This window comes from Prionailurus viverrinus, chromosome B4, assembly GCF_022837055.1.
Source record: "Prionailurus viverrinus isolate Anna chromosome B4, UM_Priviv_1.0, whole genome shotgun sequence".
In the NCBI taxonomy this organism is placed as follows: Eukaryota; Metazoa; Chordata; class Mammalia; order Carnivora; family Felidae; genus Prionailurus; species Prionailurus viverrinus.
Genome location: NC_062567.1, coordinates 41009758 through 41029980, shown reverse-complemented (window position 1 = coordinate 41029980; position 20223 = coordinate 41009758). Strand labels below are relative to the sequence as shown.

General features: G+C 41.1%; 1 protein-coding gene across 2 annotated transcripts; it reads left to right on the top strand.

Annotated features, from left to right (window-relative positions):
* The first annotated feature begins 10377 nt into the window (after positions 1–10377).
* LOC125170335 (early activation antigen CD69-like) lies at positions 10378–18813 on the top strand. Of its 2 annotated transcripts, XM_047866891.1 has the most exons (5): positions 10379–10548; positions 11077–11166; positions 15623–15810; positions 16713–16819; positions 18653–18813. In XM_047866891.1, the coding sequence occupies exons 1-5, from the start codon at positions 10473–10475 to the stop codon at positions 18765–18767; spliced, it is 576 nt and encodes a 191-aa protein (XP_047722847.1). In that variant the 5' UTR covers positions 10379–10472; the 3' UTR covers positions 18768–18813. The 2 variants fall into 2 exon arrangements, with proteins under 2 accessions (XP_047722848.1, XP_047722847.1); XM_047866892.1 differs by lacking the exon at positions 11077–11166 and having other exon boundaries at positions 10378–10548.
* Positions 18814–20223: the final 1410 nt, after the last annotated feature.

The window sequence follows — 20223 nt, the reverse complement described above, 5'->3', positions numbered from 1 at the left end:
AATTCGTCTCGTGAGCTCTCACGTATAATACAAAGAACAGCTACTTCTGCTTCCAAATCAGTTCCCAGACAACACGCTGTGAATATAGGGCGTTGACCATATTCCGACAGGTGTTTTCAAGCATGTACAATAGGTTATAAGGGGGCGCTCCAAACCCCCACACGACCATCTCCCAGGTTCTTAAGTCTTCAAAAGCGTTCCAGTCATTTCTCTGTTCTACCAAGCTACCTGTTCTGAAGAAGTGGGCCATCCATTAAGTCCAGCGAGTTGTTATGCACGGCTCCCTTCCTTTGCCTTGAAATTAATTTCTTTGTCAGGAGGCATGTTGTAAGAAATGCCATGGAGATTAAGAAATTGATCTGTAAAGCCATGACTAATGGGGCTGTCTGATGCATTGACTAGAAGAAAGACAAATCTGGGTCTGCATCAGTGTTCCAGTTTTTTTTTTTTAAACTCAATTTTCTCTCGTTTCTCAAATATCCCGCACACGCATGCACGCGCACACACACGCACACCCTCCCTTTAGCTAGAGACTCATCAATCCCGTCCAATCTGAATTCTTCTCTTTCGTTTAACCAAACAGCAAAATGGATCTTATTAAGCTCATAGTTAAGATTGTACTTTCACTACATCCATCGGGTATTTCTCATACATCATCTTAACTTACAGGGAAGAAGTTTATCTGGCACAACATTTCCTTGGAAAGAGCATCACAGATAAGAAGCCATCGCAGTTCCTTAACTTTCCTTTCTTAGAGGTATTTGAAGCCAATGGCTGCTCCTTTCTCTTTAAACACTTTTCTTTTTTGGATTCCATCTTGCCCTCACTTAATCCTTAATCAAATTATTCGTAATTTGAGTTATTATTTATTTCTATTCTAGGGTTTTCATTCGACTCTTGAATTATTTCCATGCGTTGACATTCTTTATATTTTTTTTTTCTCTTCACTTAAACACACTAACCTGGGGCGCCTGGGTGGCGCAGTCGGTTAAGCGTCCGACTTCAGCCAGGTCACGATCTCGAGGTCCGTGAGTTCGAGCCCCGCGTCGGGCTCTGGGCTGATGGCTCGGAGCCTGGAGTCTGTTTCCGATTCTGTGTCTCCCTCTCTCTCTGTCCCTCCCCCGTTCATGCTCTGTCTCTCTCTGTCCCAAAAATAAATAAACGTTGGAAAAAAAATTAAAAAAAAAAACACACTAACCATTTTTGTTTTAAATTTCCTGTCCAATATCATCACTATCTGAAAGCATTTGCAACTCATTTTTCTTTTTATTAATATAATTTATTGTCAGATTGGCTTACATACAACACCCAGTGCTCATCCCAATGAGAAGCTCATTTTTTTCTCAATTTGGCTTGTCAATTGGTGTTTTGCCAGTTAGCTTTTTCTTTTTTGGGGGGGGGATGCCTCATATTTTTTTTATTAAATGCCAGATATCGTATGCAAAACCAGCAGAGATTATGAATATTTTTTTTATTAAAAGGTGGGTTTTGTTTCCTGTTTTCCTGGCAGGCAGGTACAATAGAAGCAGTAAGCCTTGATCGGTTCGAGTCCCTCAAGTTCTGTCTTGTTGGTTCTTTTTATAAATTTTGTTCAACCTTTATAGTGATCATGTGATACCGGCCATGGTTCTATGGCCAGAACCTGAGATCTCCTGGTTGCTCACTGTGTAAAACCTACTGAATACATGTATAAGTGTATAAGTGGTCAAGCAATGCATCTACTCCGTTTTTATTTTTCCGAAACGACCCATACTAGGGACAGTATCACAGATGCAGAAGCATTAGCGGTGACCGTACTTCCCTGTCACCTGTTACACTATAGGGTCATGCACAGGAATCCGGCAGGTCTGGACGTGTCAGACTCCAGGTGGGAGATTGTGACGCTGCGCACCGGTGTTACAGGTGCAAGGCTGGGGAATCCTCAGCCCCGCTGCGGGAGCCAATGAAATTAGCTAAGAAATTTGGTCACGATGTTATGACATCGTGGTCAAGACGTCTCTGACGCTGCTGCCTCAGTATGTTCACCACAGAAACCGCCAGCTCACTCCTTACGTCTGTAACTGGAAGAGGTGTCGTGATTCCTCCCGCCACCCACACGGACTGTCTTAATCACTCGACCTTAGCCGGTTAACTCTGCAGATTCGCGGGAGCCAAAACGGAAGCAAATCCGTATTGGAGGAGGGAATGCTTTCCTCTCCTTCTTGTCCTGACTCTAAAGGGTGGCTGACGTTTATTCCACCGCAGCTGAGCAAACATTTCAACCTGGAAAGGCTGCGAGGCTGGATCACTGGGACTGGCAGCCAGCCCCTGGAGGGGAAGACTCAGTTTCACTTAGTGTGTAGAAAGCTGGAAAGGGCGTCACTCCTGCTGTTACAACAGCGTCCGTCTGGATGATCTGCAAAATGCATAACTTCCCTGAAACCCCTCGGAGACCTGAAGTCAAGGGCGGACAGCTAAGCTAAACTTCTAAGAGGCAGGGCTTACTTACTTGGGGCAAACACTCAACTCGTCTAAGCTGATGTAAAGAATGAAGCTAAAGTTTTTAACAAGTTGCTTAAGAGTGTGGGTTTCTATGATTGCCTCAAGACACCAGGGTATGTCATACCCACGTGCAGGCACTTTGCAGACCTCACCAGATGCTGGAACTTTGAGGACCGTTCGGGCAACATTAGACAGTTTCCTTTATGGTGAAAGGTTGGGGGGAGGTGAACAGCCAGTCACCGTACAAAAGACGTGAAGTCCCATCTGGAAATGTCTCCCCTGCGGAACAAAAGCGTCCCTCTCAGGCCACAAGTGGACTAGGTGCAGCTCAAACGGAGACAAATGTGTCTATACTCCCGGGAGGGGGCGGGAACTGGAAAGAATCCTGATAGTATTCACACCCGCTTCTAGACTTACTCTGCTAAATGACGCTCTAGGCTCTAGTTACTGACAGTGGCTGCTTGTCTGATACCCAATCTGTCTCACTTCCCGTTTCTTCAGTGTTTCTCTCACCTTCCAGAAAACACAGCCTGCGCCAGCTTCTTCGGGTCTCCTGTTGCCTTTTTCCATTGTCCCTTTCTCGCGCCCTTTCCACCTTTGAAGGGGCAGCAGGGCATCTTTCTTGCATAGTCCTCGCCTATCCTCAGTCGCTGGGTTGTGTCCCTGTGTGAGGGTTCCCAGAGAGCTGTAAGAAGGGAATCAAGAAAAACCCCACACCAAGCCCTGGAGCACCGACCCATTTCAAAGATAAGAAAAATCGTTGCGCCCTGAATAGGGATGCCCGAAAAAAGGCAAGACCTCTAGTGCAATCTGAAATTCAGCCCCGAAATGGTTTATTTATGTCGCGTGCAGTGTTTTCATTTGCTGTGTTTGTCCTATTTGTTGTTGATCTGAAATTCAAATTTGACCGGGAATTCTATATTTTAATTTGCTACGTCTGGGCACCCCTCCATAAGCCGGGTGGCTAGAAAAATGGAGACAGACATGTAGAGGTTGTAAACATTCTTTCAGTGAGAAGGAAGGTTTATCCTGACCACTCGCCCTACGGTATGTTCTCCCTACACCCCTGCACACACTTATCAGTCGACCTATCCAATACCCGAGCCCATGTTTTTTCATGGTATTTACCAAATCCCTAGGTGTCCAATTAATATTTTCCGAGTCACTGAAAGGCATCCAGAAATTACTGTGTTTTGTTTTGTTTTGGTTTGTTTTGTTTTAATGGAATGGCTTCTTGCTACTTTAGGCTCTGCCCTTCACAAGTCACAGAAAGCTTACTGAATGAGGGAGCCCCACAGCCACTGAGGTGTCTGCCCAATCAGTTTTCCAGGAAAAGAAACTATGTATAATGAACCTCTAAACCCAGCCTGTCACAACAAGTGGAATAAAATAGCGCAAAATCAAACCTTGCATACTTCTGTACCAGAGAGCTTTATCCGGTAGCGAACATCTCTACCTTCGCTTACGTCTCAAGACAACTGGGGACCTGGTGGGGGACAAGCACTCCACAACTGCAGCGCAGAATTTGCTGGAGAGGAGACTGGCCAAGGGAATCTTGCCAGGCAACAGGCTGAAGCCTAGACCGTATTCGGATCATTACTCAGGAGACACTGGTCAAGCTCGTTGCCTGGAAACACTCTCTTTGCCAATCTCACCCTAGCACCTGTTGCAACACCGTCTTCTTGGTTCCCGCACCCCAAAACAGGTGGATTCCACATTTCGCGAAATGTTGCCGTGAGTAATATAATTACTTTCTCTTTTCTACTTGGTATCCGAAACGTTGAAATGCTCATTGAAAAGTAGCTCCGCTCAACACCCAGGACTGTAAACATGAGCGAAATGAGGAAAAAAGGTTTAGAGGATACAGTACGTTCTGAAAAATCTGAAAACACTTCCTTAAGGGAGAGTTAATGAACTAAACAGAAGAAAAACTCAGCCATGAGATTCCAGGAAAACACTGTGTGTATTTCAAACGTAATTTGTACGGCTGGGATATTTTCTTACGGGTCTGTCGGCCTTCCCTCCCGCCTACCAGGAACTGATCGCCAAGTTTATGGTCAAGGAGGAACCGTAAACCTGCAACCTTCAGCTACGTTCATGAAAATGGGAAGAATGTACAGACAGGGATCAGAGGCTAGGAAAACAGATGAATCTGGTGTTTTGTAAGAACTGTAGCTCTGCGTGTGTGCACAGAAATGAACTTCAGTCTTTCATTGCATAAAACTCTCGGAGACTTTTCTCCCCCCGCACCAGAACAGTTTGGGGTCAGTCTTGTAGCTTTTGTGGTTCTTTTCAGAAATCGTTAAGAGTCTCATTTGAGAAATTATTATGTCCAGCAAAATCTCCAAACTCCAAACTCTTCTATTCAAACTTAAATGTAAACCTCATGTTAAAAACACTATTCTCCTCTGCCTGGGTGGCTCCGTCCGCCAAGCATCCAACTTCAGTTCAGGTCGTGATCTCACAGTTTGTGGGTTCGAGCCCCACAGCGGGCTCTGTGCTGACAGATCCTTTGGATTTTCTGTCTCCATCTCTCTCTACCCCTCTCCCGCTCACACTCTGTCTCTCAAAAATAAATAACCATTAATTTTTTTAAAGCGCAGTCTTCCTCCAGCCTATACCACTTCAGACCTGGTAGCCCACAGGAGATGGGATGGGCTGTGTGTGTTTCCAACCTCACATGGTGGAAGAGAAAACTGAAGAAGCACAGATGTGTGCTGCTCAGAGCTACCTTACTGAGTGATTCCGTGGGTTTTTCAGAAATCACCGTATCCACCTGCTGCTTACTTCCTGTCAGAGATTTTTCTGCCTCACCTTTTGGAGTTTTATGGATTCTCATTTATGAGGGTTTCACTGCCTACAATCCTCTTCGGTACCATTCTAAACATATTTGTGGCCAAATACACATAATAGAAAATTTCCCATCTTAACTGTTTTGAAATATGTAGTTTAGTACTGGTAAGAGCATTCACACCATTGTGCAACCAGTCTGCAGAACCTTTTTCATGTTGCAAAACAGAAACCTTAAACGCCTTAAATAACAACTTTGCACTTCCTCCTCCCCGCCCCCTCAGTCCCTGGCAACGACCATTCTACTTTGGTCTCTATGAATTAAACTACTCTACACACCATATACAAGTGGAATCACACAGTGTTGGTTTTTCTGTGGCTGGCTTATTTCACTTAGCATTATGTCCCCAAGTTTCATCTACATTGTCAGAATCTTCTGCTTTTTCGAAGCTGGGGAATATCCCATGGTAGGTATATGTCACATTTCATTCATTCATCCATCGATGGATCCTCAGGATGCTTTCACATCGTGGCCATTGGGAATAGTGCTATTATGAACACGGGGTTTACAAATATCTCTTCAAAATCTTGCTTTTAATTCTTTGAGAGTATATAGCCAGAAATAGAATTGCTGATTCAGATAATAATTCAATGTTTAATGTTTTGAGGCACCACCCTATTGTTTTCCCTAGTAGCTGCACCATTTTATACCCCCACCAATACTTACCATAGTGCATACATTGTTGTAATGCATCTTTAATGTGCCCTAATCATCAGATAAGTAGACAAAAATAAGCATAGATAGGAAATACACACGTGCACGCGCGCGCGCACACACACACACACACACACACACTCCATTATGGGAACTCTACCCCCATTATCTCATCTAAACCCAATTACCTCTCAGAAGCCTCATCTCCTAATACCATCACATTGAGGGTGTAGGGTTTCACCATATGAATTTTGTAAGTACACATTTAGTCCATAACATAGGTATAAAGTGTATATGTACATAATGTGTGTGTGTGTATATATATATGTATATATATGTATATATACATATATATACATATATATATATATAATGTGGGTGTGTATGTGTATATATTTTTATTTTTATATGTACCTTTACAAGAGAATGTATGTATGTGTTAAGGGTGATTGTACATTACTTTTTACGGTCTGATAGGCACAAAATTCATCTATCATGGTTGAGTTAAATAACACCATGTTCTAGCTACATGTTTCAAATTTTAGTTTTCCAGTATAGTTATGCATATTTATAATATATGCATGGTATATTTAGTCTAATTGTATAAAGTACAAACTTCACTGCTCGTCTTTCAGCCTGCGAACCACGATGTATAAAGTAGATATGCATGGTGATCAATGACCAATCATGTAATGTCCTTGTAAGTCTGTCAATGACTAATTAATGTGCATCTGTCTTTAGTTAGCACCTAGACAATTAAGTGTCATGTTACGTTACGCTTCATCTCATAATGATAAACTCATGTGATATCTTGCAAAAGTAAATAAGCAAAAGAGGGAACCGGTCAAAAATCATTAAAATGTAGCCAAGAAACAAAAAGTGATAGTGCTGAATGAAAGCCAAAGTCAAGTCGAAAACAGAAAGTCGAATAGTTGATCTTTCTGAAAACAGAAAGAAATAGTTGATCATGAGCATATTAATACTTCCACTTTTGGAGAGACTGTAGACATGCAGCCAGAGGAATTTTGTTCCAGATGCAAAAAAAAAAAAAAAAAAAAAAAAAAAAGAAATGTGGAAAGCCCATACTTAGAAGTATGAAAGTTTAAGAAAGCATACAAAAGATGCTTGGACCATGTTATCGGTTACACAGCAAGAAGGCAAGACTGTTCAACTTTTGTTTTAATACAAAACCTTTTTTTTTTAATTTTGTTTTTTAATTTAAAAAAGTGTATTGAGGTATAGTGGGCATACAATATTGTATTAGTTTCACGTATACAATAGAGGGATTTGACAATTCTATAAATTATCCAGTGCTCACCACGACACGTGTAATTATCATCTGTCACCATATCATTATAATATTATTGACCACATTCCCTATGCTGTACTTTTCATCCCTGTGACTTATTTATTTTATAACTAGAAGTTTGTACCTTATCAACACCAACCCCTTTCCCCTCCCCTCTGGTATCCCCACTTTATTATCTATATTTATGAGTCCATTCCTGATTTTTTTGTTTGTTTATGTGGTTTGTTTTTTGGGTTTTTTTTTAGATTCCACTTATAAGTAAAACGATATGGTATTTGTCTTTCTCCATCTGACTTCTTTAAAAAAATATTTTTAATGTTTATTTATTTTTGAGAGAGAGCAACAGAGTACGAGCAGGGGAGGGTCAGAGAGAGAGGGAGACACAGAATCTGAAGTAGGCTCCAGGCTCTGAGCTGTCAGCACAGAGCCCGACTCGGGGCTGGAACCCATGAACCATGAGGTCATGACCTGGGCCGAAGTTGGGCGTCTAACGGGCTGAGCCACCCAGCCACTCCTCTCCGTCTGACTTCTGTCACTCAGCATAATACTCTCTAGGTCCATCCATGTTGTCACAAATGGCAAAATTTCATTCTATTTTATGGCTGAGGAATATTCTATTGTGTATATGCTATATCTTCTTTATCCATTCATCTATCTATGGACCCTTCGGTTGATTCCATATCTTGGCTATTGTAAATAAAACTACAGTGAACATAGCACTGCACATATCTTTTCAAATTAGTATTTGCATTTTCTTTGCATAAATACCCAACAGTGGAGGGGCACCTGGGTGGCTCAGTCAGTTAAGCCCCTGACTTCGGCTCAGGTCATGATCTCACGACTTGTGGGTTCAAGCCCTGCATCGGGCTCTGTGCTGACAGCTCAGAGCCTGGAGCCTGCTTCGGATTCTGTCTCCCTCTCTCTCTGCCCCTCCCTGGCTCACGCTCTGTCTCTAAATAAATAAATTAAATAAATAAATAAATATTAAAAAAAATTTTTTAAATGCCCAACAGTGGAACTACTGGACTGTATGATATTTTTATTTTTAATATTTTGAGGATCTTCCTTCCACACTGTTTTCCACAGTAGCAACACGAATTTACATTCTTACCAACAGTTCACAAGAGTTCCTTTTTCTCTATGTCCTTATCAATACTTGCTATTTCTTGCTTTTTTTTATACTAGCCATTCTGACAGGTGTAAGCTGGTATCTCATTGTGGTTTCGATTTGCATTTTCTTGGTGATTAGTGACACCGGGCATCTTTTCATGTGTCTGTTGGCCATCCGGATGTCTTCTTCGGAAAAATGTCTATTCAGACCCTCTACCCACTTTTAAAAATATGATCATTTGGGGGGGTTTGGTATTAAGTTGTATGAGTTCTTCATAGGTTTTGGATATTAGCCCCTTATCAGATATATCACTTGCAACTATCTTCTCCCATTCAGTAGGTTGTCTTAGCATTTTGTTGAAGGTTTCCTGGGCTGTGCAAAAGCTTTTTAGTTTGATGTAGTCCCAATAGTTTATATGTGCTTTTGTTTCGCTTGACTGAGTAGGCATATCCAGAAACATGTTGGTAAGTCTAACGTCCAAGAGATTACTGTTTACATTTTCTTTTAGGAGTTTTATGATTTTAGGTTTTACACTATGTCCTCAATCCATTTTGAGTTTATTTTTGTGTATAGTGTAAGGAAGTGGTCTGGTTTTATTTTCAAAGTACTCTTCATAAGTTTTTAGGCTTTTTAAAAAACAAAATAAAATAAAAGACTTGAATTCTCAATGTTTCTGATGTTTTTTTAAAAAAATTTTTTGATGTTATTAAAAATTTTTTTAATGTTTATTTATTTTTGAGAGAGACAGAGGCAGAATGTGAGTGAGTTAGGGGCAGAGAAAGAGGGAGACACAGAATCCGAAGCAGGCTCCAGGCTCCCAGCCGTCAGCACAGAGCCTGATGTGGGGTTCAAACTCACAGAGCTGTGAGATCATGACCTGAGCCGATGTCAGATGCTCAACCGACTGAGCCACCCAGGCGCCCCTTAAAATTTTTTTTAATATTTATTTATTTTTGAGAGGAGAGAGAGACAGAGTTTGAGCGGGGGAGGGGCAGAGAGAGGGGGAGACACAGACTCTGAAGCAGGCTCCAGGCTCCAGCTGTCAGCACAGAGCCTGACGACGCTGGACTAGAACCCACGAACCACAAGATCATGACCTGAGCCAAAGTCGGATGCTTAACTGACTGAACCACCCAGGCGCCCTTCAGTGTTTCTGATGTTTTAAATACAGTGTTGTAAAAAAAAAAAAAGATTTATTGGTTTTTTTACTCCCTGTATGTTTTTGAGGGAGAGTAACAGAGTTTTCAATATTTCAAAAAAAATTTTTTTAATTGAGGAACAATCATAATTTCCCCTTGATTATTAGAGTAATATGGCTTGGTTTTTGCCTGTGTGTCTTTTTTTTTTTTTTCAACGTTTATTTATTTTTAAGACAGAGAGAGACAGCATGAACGGGGGAGGGGCAGAGAGAGAGGGAGACAGAATCGGAAGCAGGCTCCAGGCTCTGAGCCATCAGCCCAGAGCCTGACGCGGGGCTCGAACTCACGGACCGCGAGATCGTGACCTGGCTGAAGTCGGACGCTTAACCGACTGCGCCACCCAGGCGCCCCCTGTGTGTCATTTTTTATCATCCCATTCCACTGTGGAAAGGGAAGACTGCCTATACATGAAACTAATTTTCATTCAAGCACTAAAATTTATCCAATTGTTCCTAAGCAGTCCATAGGGGGAGCTGGAACTCAAAAACTGAAAAGAATCGGCGGGGGGCGGGGGGGGGGGGGGGGAGTATTTGAAAAAAGTAGGAGGGATAGCAAAGCCACCTCGTGGCTAGGTTTCAGGCTGTCGGTCCACATGTTATAAAATTGTCTCAGATTTGAGATTTTAGGGTGACTATATAAAGCCGTCCAAAATGAGGGGAATCGCCCTCCCCCTGCCCAGCTGGGGGGTTAGCAGGTGGGAGGGAAGGAGCCAATCAGAGACTGAGTTCTCAGAGTCGTCTCTGTGGTCCAGCCAATCCCAGGCTGTTGAGCCCTGGCCCCTGGGATAAAGGTAGCGGTTGATGCCTGCCCGCAGGCCGTTACTTCCCCAGCCTCATAACAGAAGAGCCTTGTCCGTGAGCCTCGGAGATGGAGGGCAGTAGGGCTGAGCATAGCGATGGTACTGATGGGATGCAGGCCATGGAGCAGAAGGTCACGAGGCCAGGTAAGGGGCGCCACGGAGCTTGACCTTGGGTACAGGAACTGAGCTCTCCCATGATTAGCCTACCCTCCCTTCTGGATCCCAGCTTGCAGTCCGAGCAGTGTTTCTTTAATTGTCCATAACCTGGCCCTGAAATAAAAGCAGGCATCATTAATAAAACAAAGGATTCAAAGAAACGGTGGATCCACCCCTCTGCACCCGATTTTTTCCTTCTTAGAAGAGGCAGAAATTCATTAAAAAGTCCCAGGATGAAGTTTGGTTTTCTATTCTGGAACCGGGGCAAGAGCACTGAGTCAATAAAATAATGGTCAGAAATGGCGCCAAAAAGTGGAAGCCAAGCACTGCTGAGACTTTTGCTGCTGAAAAGGTCCAGCTCTTAGTACCCTTTCTCCTTCTCCCATTTTCCAGTTGCTGGGTTGTAAAGCACCTAGAGCAGGTAGAGAAAAAGACAAATCTCACGCGAGTTTTCTGTTTGTTTGCTTGTTGTTTATTTTTCTCTAGAAGATAAACAATGATATGCATCTTCCCTAGGTATAGTAACAAAGAAAATGCTAGTCATATCAAGTATATGTGGAGGCATCGCTTTACTTCTGTGGGTAATGTTAGAATTTCCTAGAAAATGTAAGTAAACAATTTCTGCTAAAACTATGTTCATTGTATTATCATTGATTCAGTCTGGTACCAGTGACTACTAGCCTGTTCTTCTTCCCTGGCATTGAACAATTGGAATCAGAAAGCATTCTCCTTGCCAGAGCCATCTCATTGTTTTTCAAACCCAGTCATCTGCTTTGCCTTCTAGAATGTTCGTTGTCTTAATATCTATTGAACTTCAGGCACGGTGCTAGGTGATGATGTTACCAAGATGAAAAAAAAAAAAAAAAGAGAAAGAAAGAAAGAAAGAAAGAAAGAAGAAAGAAAGAAAAGAAAAGGTGGTGTGGGGGGGTGGATTTTGGCCTGAAAGGAATTAATACTTGATGGAAGAAACAAGCATCTATGCCAATAGTAACTGTAAAATAATTGTTAAATACAAGTATGTTCAATGTGAAGAGGAAGAAAAGGAGATTATGAATCTGCGCTTGGTAGGTAAGACGTTATGAAGGTAGGGGTATTTGCGCTGAAACTTAAGGTCAAGTAGGTATTTAGGAGAGAGTGCCTTTGATGAGAGAAAGAACACGAGTGTTAGAGAATCACACCAGGAATAACTGTGATAAGAGTTCAAAAAATTGGAGTGAGGACTGACAGTCGTATCACGTTTTCGCTACTGCGTTAACTCTCTCCCATACATGATTATTTTATACTTTCTCTTTTCTCTCCAGACCTTTCATGCCTTTTTCTTCATCTTCACTCTCGAGTCTATGTTTTGCTTTTCGTTTTACCTCATCAGTTATAACAATGACTAGAAAACTCCCAAAGACTCCCATGACCACATCTACTTTTTTACCTCTATCCCTACCCATCTACCCTAGATTCCTGGTACTGTAGGTGGAGTATTCATGCCCCACACTAGATTCTATAGCCTCTCACCGATCAGTTATATTACTCGGGTAATATTCCCCTCTCTCCTACATTATAGTTTTTTCACACTCAACTGAAACGTCTCCATCAGCAATACATGATGGTGATATCTCTCTTACCTTGAAAATAAAATTCAGGGGTGCCTGGGTGGCTCGGTTGGTTAAGTGTCCAACTTCGGCTCAGGTCACGATCTCACGGTCCATGAGTTCGAGCCCCGCGTCAGGCTCTGGGCTGATGGCTCGGAGCCTGGAGCCTGCTTCCGATTCTGTGTCTCCCTCTCTCTCTGACCCTCCCCCGTTCATGCTCTGTCTCTCTTTGTCTCAAAAATAAATAAATGTTAAAAAAATTTTTTTTTAAATAAAAATAAATAAAAAGAAATAGAAAATAAAATTCATTAGCCCTTACTCCTTCTTTACCTACCAATTTCTTTCTTTTTTTTCTTCTGTTACAGCAACCACCTTGAATTTTTTGCTAATTTTTTTCTAAATTCTATCTTCCCATTTTCTGTTAAACGTACTGTGGTCAGTTTCCACTTCCTTTTCTGTCTACTGAATTTGTCTTTCAAGTTCATTGGCAACTTCTGTGTTGCCGCACGGTATGCTTTCTACCTAATTTACTGGCTTCTTCACAGACGACATTTATATTTTAGAAGCCCCACTAAGAAAGTCAAAAACAAATGAAAATTGGTTTAATTGTATTTTGTATTTAACCCAGTGTGAAAACTGAAATAACACGGGGTCATTTATGTCAAGGTGTTTTAAAAGGCATCCAGGAGGTCATTAAGGAGGTGGGCCTTATGCACGTCCTCCTGAACAGCTGAACTGGGCCAAACCCCAAATAGTCCAAGGACTCCACCAGAACACCTGCGATGTGCTACAGTAATGGACTTTTGTTCAGTGACAAACCACCTGTGCTTAGCCAAGATTAATTTTTAGCTACCAGCACCAATTAAAATTCTTCGTAAGCAATATATGCTCTCGGGGCGCCTGGGTGGCTCAGTCGGTTGAGCGTCCGGCTTCAGCTCAGATCACGATCTCGCAGTTTGTGGGTTCGAGCCCCGCATCGGGCTCTGTGCTGACCGCTCGGAGCCTGGAGCCTACTTCGGATTCTGTGTCTCCTTCTCTCTGCTCCTCCCCCGCTCATGCTCTGTCTCTCTCTCTCCTTCAAAAATAAAATAAAATAAAATAAAATAAAATATTTAAAAAAACAAAGCAAAAAACATTGCTCTCTCATCTTAAAGAACCCCTGACTTTTGTTCCCAAGTGGGATGCTATTTTGGATTGTACTCAAGTCTGTGTACCCTGAATTGCAACTCTTTGATTCCACAGCAATGCTTCTGCTTGATTATTGCCTCCTGAAAAATTCAGGTTAACAAGTGTATGGTCAGTATATTATCACCTCACCACGTATCAATAGATTAATCATTCATGATATTTAAAAAATTGTTGTAGTCCGTTGTTGATATTCCATGTGTATTTTATGCTTCTGGGACATTTGGAATTGGACGGGCCACATTTCAAATGATTGATAGCCACGTGTAGCTAGTGGCCACCGTACTGCTTAGTACACTTCTACAATATATTTTAAACACATTTTTTAAAAAACAAATCAGATCTCTTTAAAATGCTGCATTGGTTTTTCATTCAGTTGGAGTAATGCCACATTCTTGCAGATGGCCTCCAGGCTCTGTTGGGTCCAGTCACCCAATTACCTTTGTGATCTCATCCCCCGCTACTTACTTGCCTCTTCACTCAGTCGTCTTCAGTTGTACCAGCATCCTCACTCTCTCTCTCTTTTAAAATTTTTTAACTTTTTAATGTTTATTTGTTTTTGAGAAAGAGAGAGTGCTAGCTGGGGAGGGCAGAGAGAGAGAGAGAGAGAGAGAAAGAGACACAGAATCCAAAACAGGCTCCAGGCTCTGAGCCGTCAGCACAGAGCCCGATGCGGGGCTTAAACCCACAAACTGTGAGATCGTGACCCGAGCCAAAGCTGGACGCTCAACCGACTGAGCCATCCGGGCACCTTCAAGCATCCTCACCCTTTTATTAACAAGCCAGGCACTTCACCTTGGTCCTTTGTACTGTTTTTTGTTTTTTTCTTTTTCCTCTTTGCTTGGGAAAATCTCCCCCTATATGTGCATATTCCTCACTAGCTCAGTTGGTTCAAACTTTTAGTAAATATTAACCTCTGATTGAATCCTATCCTGACTACTGTGTTAAAATTGCAAGTCTTTCCACCAATAATCCTAATCGCCTTCACTCTGATATATTTTATGACAAACTATATAATACAGTAGACATGCAAGTCCCATAAAGCAAGGATTTTCTTTTTTGCATATACACTGTCGTATTCCTAGAGCTACAAAAATATCTGCCACATGATAGAAACTCAACTGATAGTTGTCGAATGAATGAATGAGTGTATGAACGACAAAACTTGGTTTTCTGGTGACCCAGGTTCTGAACCAAACACTTGAGTTTTGTACAAGCTTTTTATTTCAACACCAAACTTTAACATCATTTTGAGCTTGATACTTTCAGATAATTTTGGTGACCTGATTTTTCCACTTGGTTTTTATACCGGGGCTCATATGAATAGTCCTACACTGCTGTTTTCTTTCCCATTTGAAGATTCTCTCATTCATAGGCCTGACTATAAACCCGTCATATATTTCAGATGTGAAGAGGTGTCCTTTTGGTGAGCCTTCTGTTTCTCAGGGCTATACCTTAACAAGTAACTTCATCAATCTAGTTGCAGTAAGTTGGAAAATAAAAAGTGGATGGTAGAAAGCTCGTAAAATCCTGATCTTTATTTCCCTGCATTCTTTTGTGCTTAAGAACAAAGGAACACCTCCAACTCCTGTGGGAATGTTGTTCTTGAAAGACAGTCAAGTTTCAACTAAGTCAGCAATAGGAAACCACCCCTCTGATGCTATGGATATAGACAATTGGTTTATTTACAGTGGAAAGGAAGTGGGTGAATAGGAAAGAAATGGATGAATAGAGAAAATGCCAGTAGTATAAAAAATGGGAGGAAACTGGCTAAAGATTAGTTTCTGGATGTTTATTTGTTTATTATTGCTAATCTTTTTTTTTTTTTTTTTTTTTTTAATTTTTTTTTTTCAACGTTTATTTATTTTTGGGACAGAGAGAGACAGAGCATGAACGGGGGAGGGGCAGAGAGAGAGGGAGACACAGAATCGGAAACAGGCTCCAGGCTCCGAGCCATCAGCCCAGAGCCCGACGCGGGGCTCGAACTCACGGACCGCGAGATCGTGACCTGGCTGAAGTCGGACGCCTAACCGACTGCGCCACCCAGGCGCCCCATTATTGCTAATCTTAAATTATACATACACCTTCATTCTTCAATGCCGATTTCTTTCATTCTATGTTCTTGATCTTTTCTTTTTTTGAGCTGAGGTCTGAAGTTAAATCATTTGAATTGAATATGAAAGTAAAATACATTTTCTCAATCTGAAATATATCTTTTACCCTAAATGTGAGACTCTTCCTTTGTCCTATACTTTCTTCATTTTTTTTTTCTACCATTGTGTTAATTTTAGTTAAAAAGCCAAAGATACTTAATGACAATACATGCTCTGAGGATGAAACTATATGTCCACAAGACTGGAACCAAATCAGTAATAATTGCTTCTTTCAATCTGAACGTGCAAAAACTTGGATAGAGGGTCAAGAAAACTGCAAAGCCTATCGTGGATCTCTGGCCATATTCAACTCCAAGAATGAAGTGGTTAGATTTCTCTTTCACAATATAAATCTCATTTAATTTATTGACTAGCTATTATATGACAAGTATACTTCAAGGGTGTGATAGATCAGTCAACAAAACAAAGACTTTTGCCTTTATGGAGCTTAGATTCCAAAGGAAGCAAAAGGGAATAAAACATAATTGTAATACATATATTAAATTACATAGTATTTTAGAAGGTAGTAAATTCTTATATACATATACATGATTTATGGATATGATATATATGATATGATATGATATGATATATGGTATGATATAGATATATAGATATAGATATAGATATATAGATATAGATATAGATATATAGATAGATACATAAGCAATATTATGAGTGTCCTAGGTGGATAGGCTGCAAGTAAGATAGTCTTATTTCATTGAGATGATGGCACTGAGCAAAACTGTAAAGTAGTTAAGAGAGTTGGTTGGAGGAATATCTGGGGGATAAGCTTCCCAAGAAGAAGAAACATCTGGAGCATGGACCTTAAGGTAGGTGTATGCCTGGAATATTCAAGGACCAGAAAAAACAAAACAAAACAAAACAGCCAATGTGCCTAGCATGAGGGAGTGAGTGAGGAATGTGGATGATTAGGGTCTTGGACGCTATTGTAAATACTTTGGTCTTCCTCCAAGTAAAATTAGGGAGATATTGCAGAACTATGAACAAAAGTGAGACATGATCTGACTTGAGTTTTAAAAGAATCGTTTGCTTTGCTGTGATGAGCTAATGAGTGGCAAATACAAAAGCAGAGTGCCATGCTACAAAGCTATTGGGATAACCCTAGCAAGAGGATAATGGGCCCGAAGAAGGACCATAGCGTTAGAGGTAATGAGAATGAGAAAACTAGGAGAGATCCATTATAACACCCTGTATTTCATAAAAGGAAATGTTGATGCCCCATCTGGGAACTTCTTCCTATTGGATTGGACTGAAAAAACTCAATGCAAGCACACCCTGGATGTGGGTAAATGGAGATGCATTCAGCAATTGGTAAGCCTTCATGGCATTTATTATTGAATGTGTTAAGTATAGTAAGGATTCTGAGTCTATAATCAGCTACCCCTATAGTTGCCTCCACATTATGTCCCCAAAGGCTGTCAATATATGGATGCCATATTCAGACAAATATACAGTCTTTAGTCGGAGTTTGGCATTAAATATCAACATCTACTTCTATAAGGTAAGTTGGACTATATATACGACATGTGTACCCCAAGTATTGTTTTTATCCTAGACTAGAGAAAAATCAAACTAGTTTGATCTTTGACTATTTCCTCTTGGGGTTTTGCCTTTGTTTGTTGGGGGTCTGTCATTGATAGGGGAGTCTGAGAAAGTATACTCAAGCTTACACTTACCACACACACTAGTGGCCTGAAATGGAAGGGAATGAGTGAGAAAGAGAAAATGTACGCTCTAATTTTTTTTTATTTAAAAAAATCTTTTTAATGTTTATTTATTTTTGAGAGAGAGAGACAGAGAGAGACAGAGTACGAGCCAGGGAGGGGCAGAGAGAGAGGGAGACACAGAGCCATGCAGGTGCCCCAATGTATGCTCTATTTTTAAATAATAGACCTTTGTTTAAAATTCTTGAACTTCTCGGGGCGCCTGGGTGGCTCAGTCGGTTAAGTGGCCGACTTCGTCTCAGGTCATGATCTCACGGTCGTGAGTTCGAGCCCCGCGTCGGGCTCTGTGCTGACAGCTCAGAGCCTGGAGCCCATTTCGGATTCTGTGTCTCCCTCTCTCTGCCCCTTCCCTGCTCTGTCTCTCTCTTTCTCTCAAAAATGAATAAACGTTAAAAAAAAATTTAAAAAAAAAGAAATTAGGAGAGTTTACACCAGTCTTACAAAGTTCCTCAAAAATGAAGGGCTAAAAGCATTTCAGTTGCCATATACCCAGGTATTTATCCTAACAACATTCTCTTTTTCTTTTTTCTCATTCTGAGTTTTCAATTTCGTGTGTTTTATGTGACCTAAGAGCTTAGAAAACCCTTTCTAAATATTTTATTTATGATTATTTACATCTGTCATAGTCCATCAAGTGAAGAATCCTTATTTCACTATTACTATGGTCATGGTTTCAAAAAATGGATCAGGGAACACTTACTTCAGCCTTAAGATATATCAGTGTTTTAAGTGTGTGCAGGGGGATTCAATAAAATATCAGTCACACTCTCCCTGTATGTGATCTTTAAAAGGCTGAATATATTTATTTACTTATTCTTATTTCAGTGTATGAAAAGAAGAATTTAACCCTTCACAAAGTGATTTTCCATGTTTACTACATTATAAAACGCCATAAAGTTCCAGGATTCTTTGTTGTTATTGCAGTAAAGTTGCCTGGTGTTCGTTTCTTCCCACCCTCCCATCCTGGGGAGAACTTTGGAGGTTGAAATAGAGAGAAGCAGCTCGTTTCATCCCTCTATTCCTTTTGCATTACGCATTTTGGTTTGGTTTTGTTTCTTTCTTTCTTTCTTTCTTTCTTTCTTTCTTTTTAGTGTTTATTCATTTTTGAGAATGGAAATCTGTTCGAGAAAACAGAGAGATACAGAGGGCAAGCAGGGGAGGGGCAGAGAGAAAGGGAGACACAGAATCGGAAGCAGGCTCCAGGCTCCGGGCTGTCAGCACAGAGCCCGACACGGGGCTCAAACCCATGAACCGTGAGATCGTGACCTGAGCTGAGGCTGGACGCTTAGCCAACTGAGCCACCCAGGCACCTCTACATTGCACCTTTTGAAACATAATCAGCAAAGTTACATATTTTAGGCTGTGCCCAGTTAGTTTTCATGAGGTTCGGTAAATAATTAATCTCCTTATTTTGTTCCAGGTTCAATATTGAAGGAAGTGGAATGTGTGCCTTCATGCTTCACAAGAGAATAAGCAGTACCAATTGTGATAACACAATGAAATATATATGTGGCAGAGAACCCCGTTGTCCTTAGACAAAGGGTTCCCCAGAATACAGCGAATAAAGTAATGAAAGACAAACTTTTTTATTCATTGTACATTCATGTATATATGTTTTTCTTCTTATCAGACATATGTTTTAAGTTGCTTGGTGAAGTTTTCAATGACTTCTCTTCATTTAAATGGTAATTTAAGAAGTCAAGAAACTACGCTGAGGTTTTACATGACGTTGGTAAGCCACATAAGCTGGGGTGTCTAAGCCTATGGGTACGACGGTGGTCGTGTTCATAACTGATTCAACAGCACGCCTCCGGGGAACAGATTGGAGGGTAAAGAGAAGGCAGTGAAAGATTCCTCTACTCCTCTGAACTTCAACTACATCTGCCTACAAAAGATAAGACATGAAGCATGTAGTGAGCATTGGGTGTTCCACTCAGCCTCCAGTGGTATGTTAACACATTTAGAATTCGGAGAGAAGGCCACGGGAGAGGTGTTCAGAGATTAATTAGGGTTTCTGACTTTGCATCACCATCAAAGACCAAATCCCCTGAAAATGAATTTATGCTGAGCCATGTACAATTTTTCACGGTTTCCTAGATCTTTATTCAGATTACCGAGCTGAAGAATTGTATCACACGGATTTGGTGTGGCTGAAGCCACAGAAGGAATCGGGCTTTGGGATGTGGGTCGTGGTGAGCAAAACATGAATATTTAGAGAGCAGAATGTGAGGGAAGATGCCCTTGTGACTTGAAGAAATCATGGAAATCTATCTTTCACAAATCTATGGGATTTAGAGCCCAGATCATATGTATTTTTTAAAGTTTATTTTTGAAAGACAGTGCAAGGGTGGGGGGGAGGGGCAGGAGAGAGGGAGAGAGAATCCCAAGCAGACTCCTAACTGTCAACACAGAGCCCACCATGGGGCTTGAACCCATGAAACCATGAGATTGTGACCTGAGCTCAAACTGAGAGTCAGACGCTTAACTCACTGAGCCACCCAGGTGCCCCTAGATCCCAGATCATATTTAAATAGGAATCTGAGGGGCAGAGGGAGAGGGTCAACATTCTAGTTTTCATTATAAATCTGTGCACATCTTACTACTTTAGTCTATATTTTCTTTCCTTTTACATTTACAAATGCAATGAGTGATGAAATATTCTCAGGAGAAATTTTCTCAAATTTTTCTTAAACAAATGAGCAAACGAAAGCTTAGATGATTTGTAGGTTTGTTAAACTACTCAATTGCCTCTGTCAGGCTTGGAGGAGAAAAAGAAACAGTAATTGCAAAGCAAAATGTGAGGTGCTTTAATATACGTGTGTGCAAGGTTGAAAGGGAGCATGTAAGGAGAGAAAAGTTGTTCAAGTTCACTGAATGTCTACTATGTCCTTTCTGTGTCCAGTATACTTTATGCCATCTCATTTAATACACTTCCAAGCAAAATGAGGAAAGTATGTGTTTCCACAAGACCTATAAAGGAAGCCAATGAAG

What these genes read in the sequence shown, in the direction of transcription:
- LOC125170335 (XM_047866891.1), top strand. Translation starts at nt 10,473, where the DNA reads ATGGAGGGCAGTAGGGCTGAGCATAGCGATGGTACTGATGGGATGCAG. An exon ending in TCAACTCCAAGAATGAAGTG is followed by an intron (nt 15,811 to 16,712) that starts GTTAGATTTCTC and finishes ATTTCATAAAAG; the next exon opens with GAAATGTTGATGCCCCATCT. An exon ending in GGAGATGCATTCAGCAATTG is followed by an intron (nt 16,820 to 18,652) that starts GTAAGCCTTCAT and finishes ATTTTGTTCCAG; the next exon opens with GTTCAATATTGAAGGAAGTG.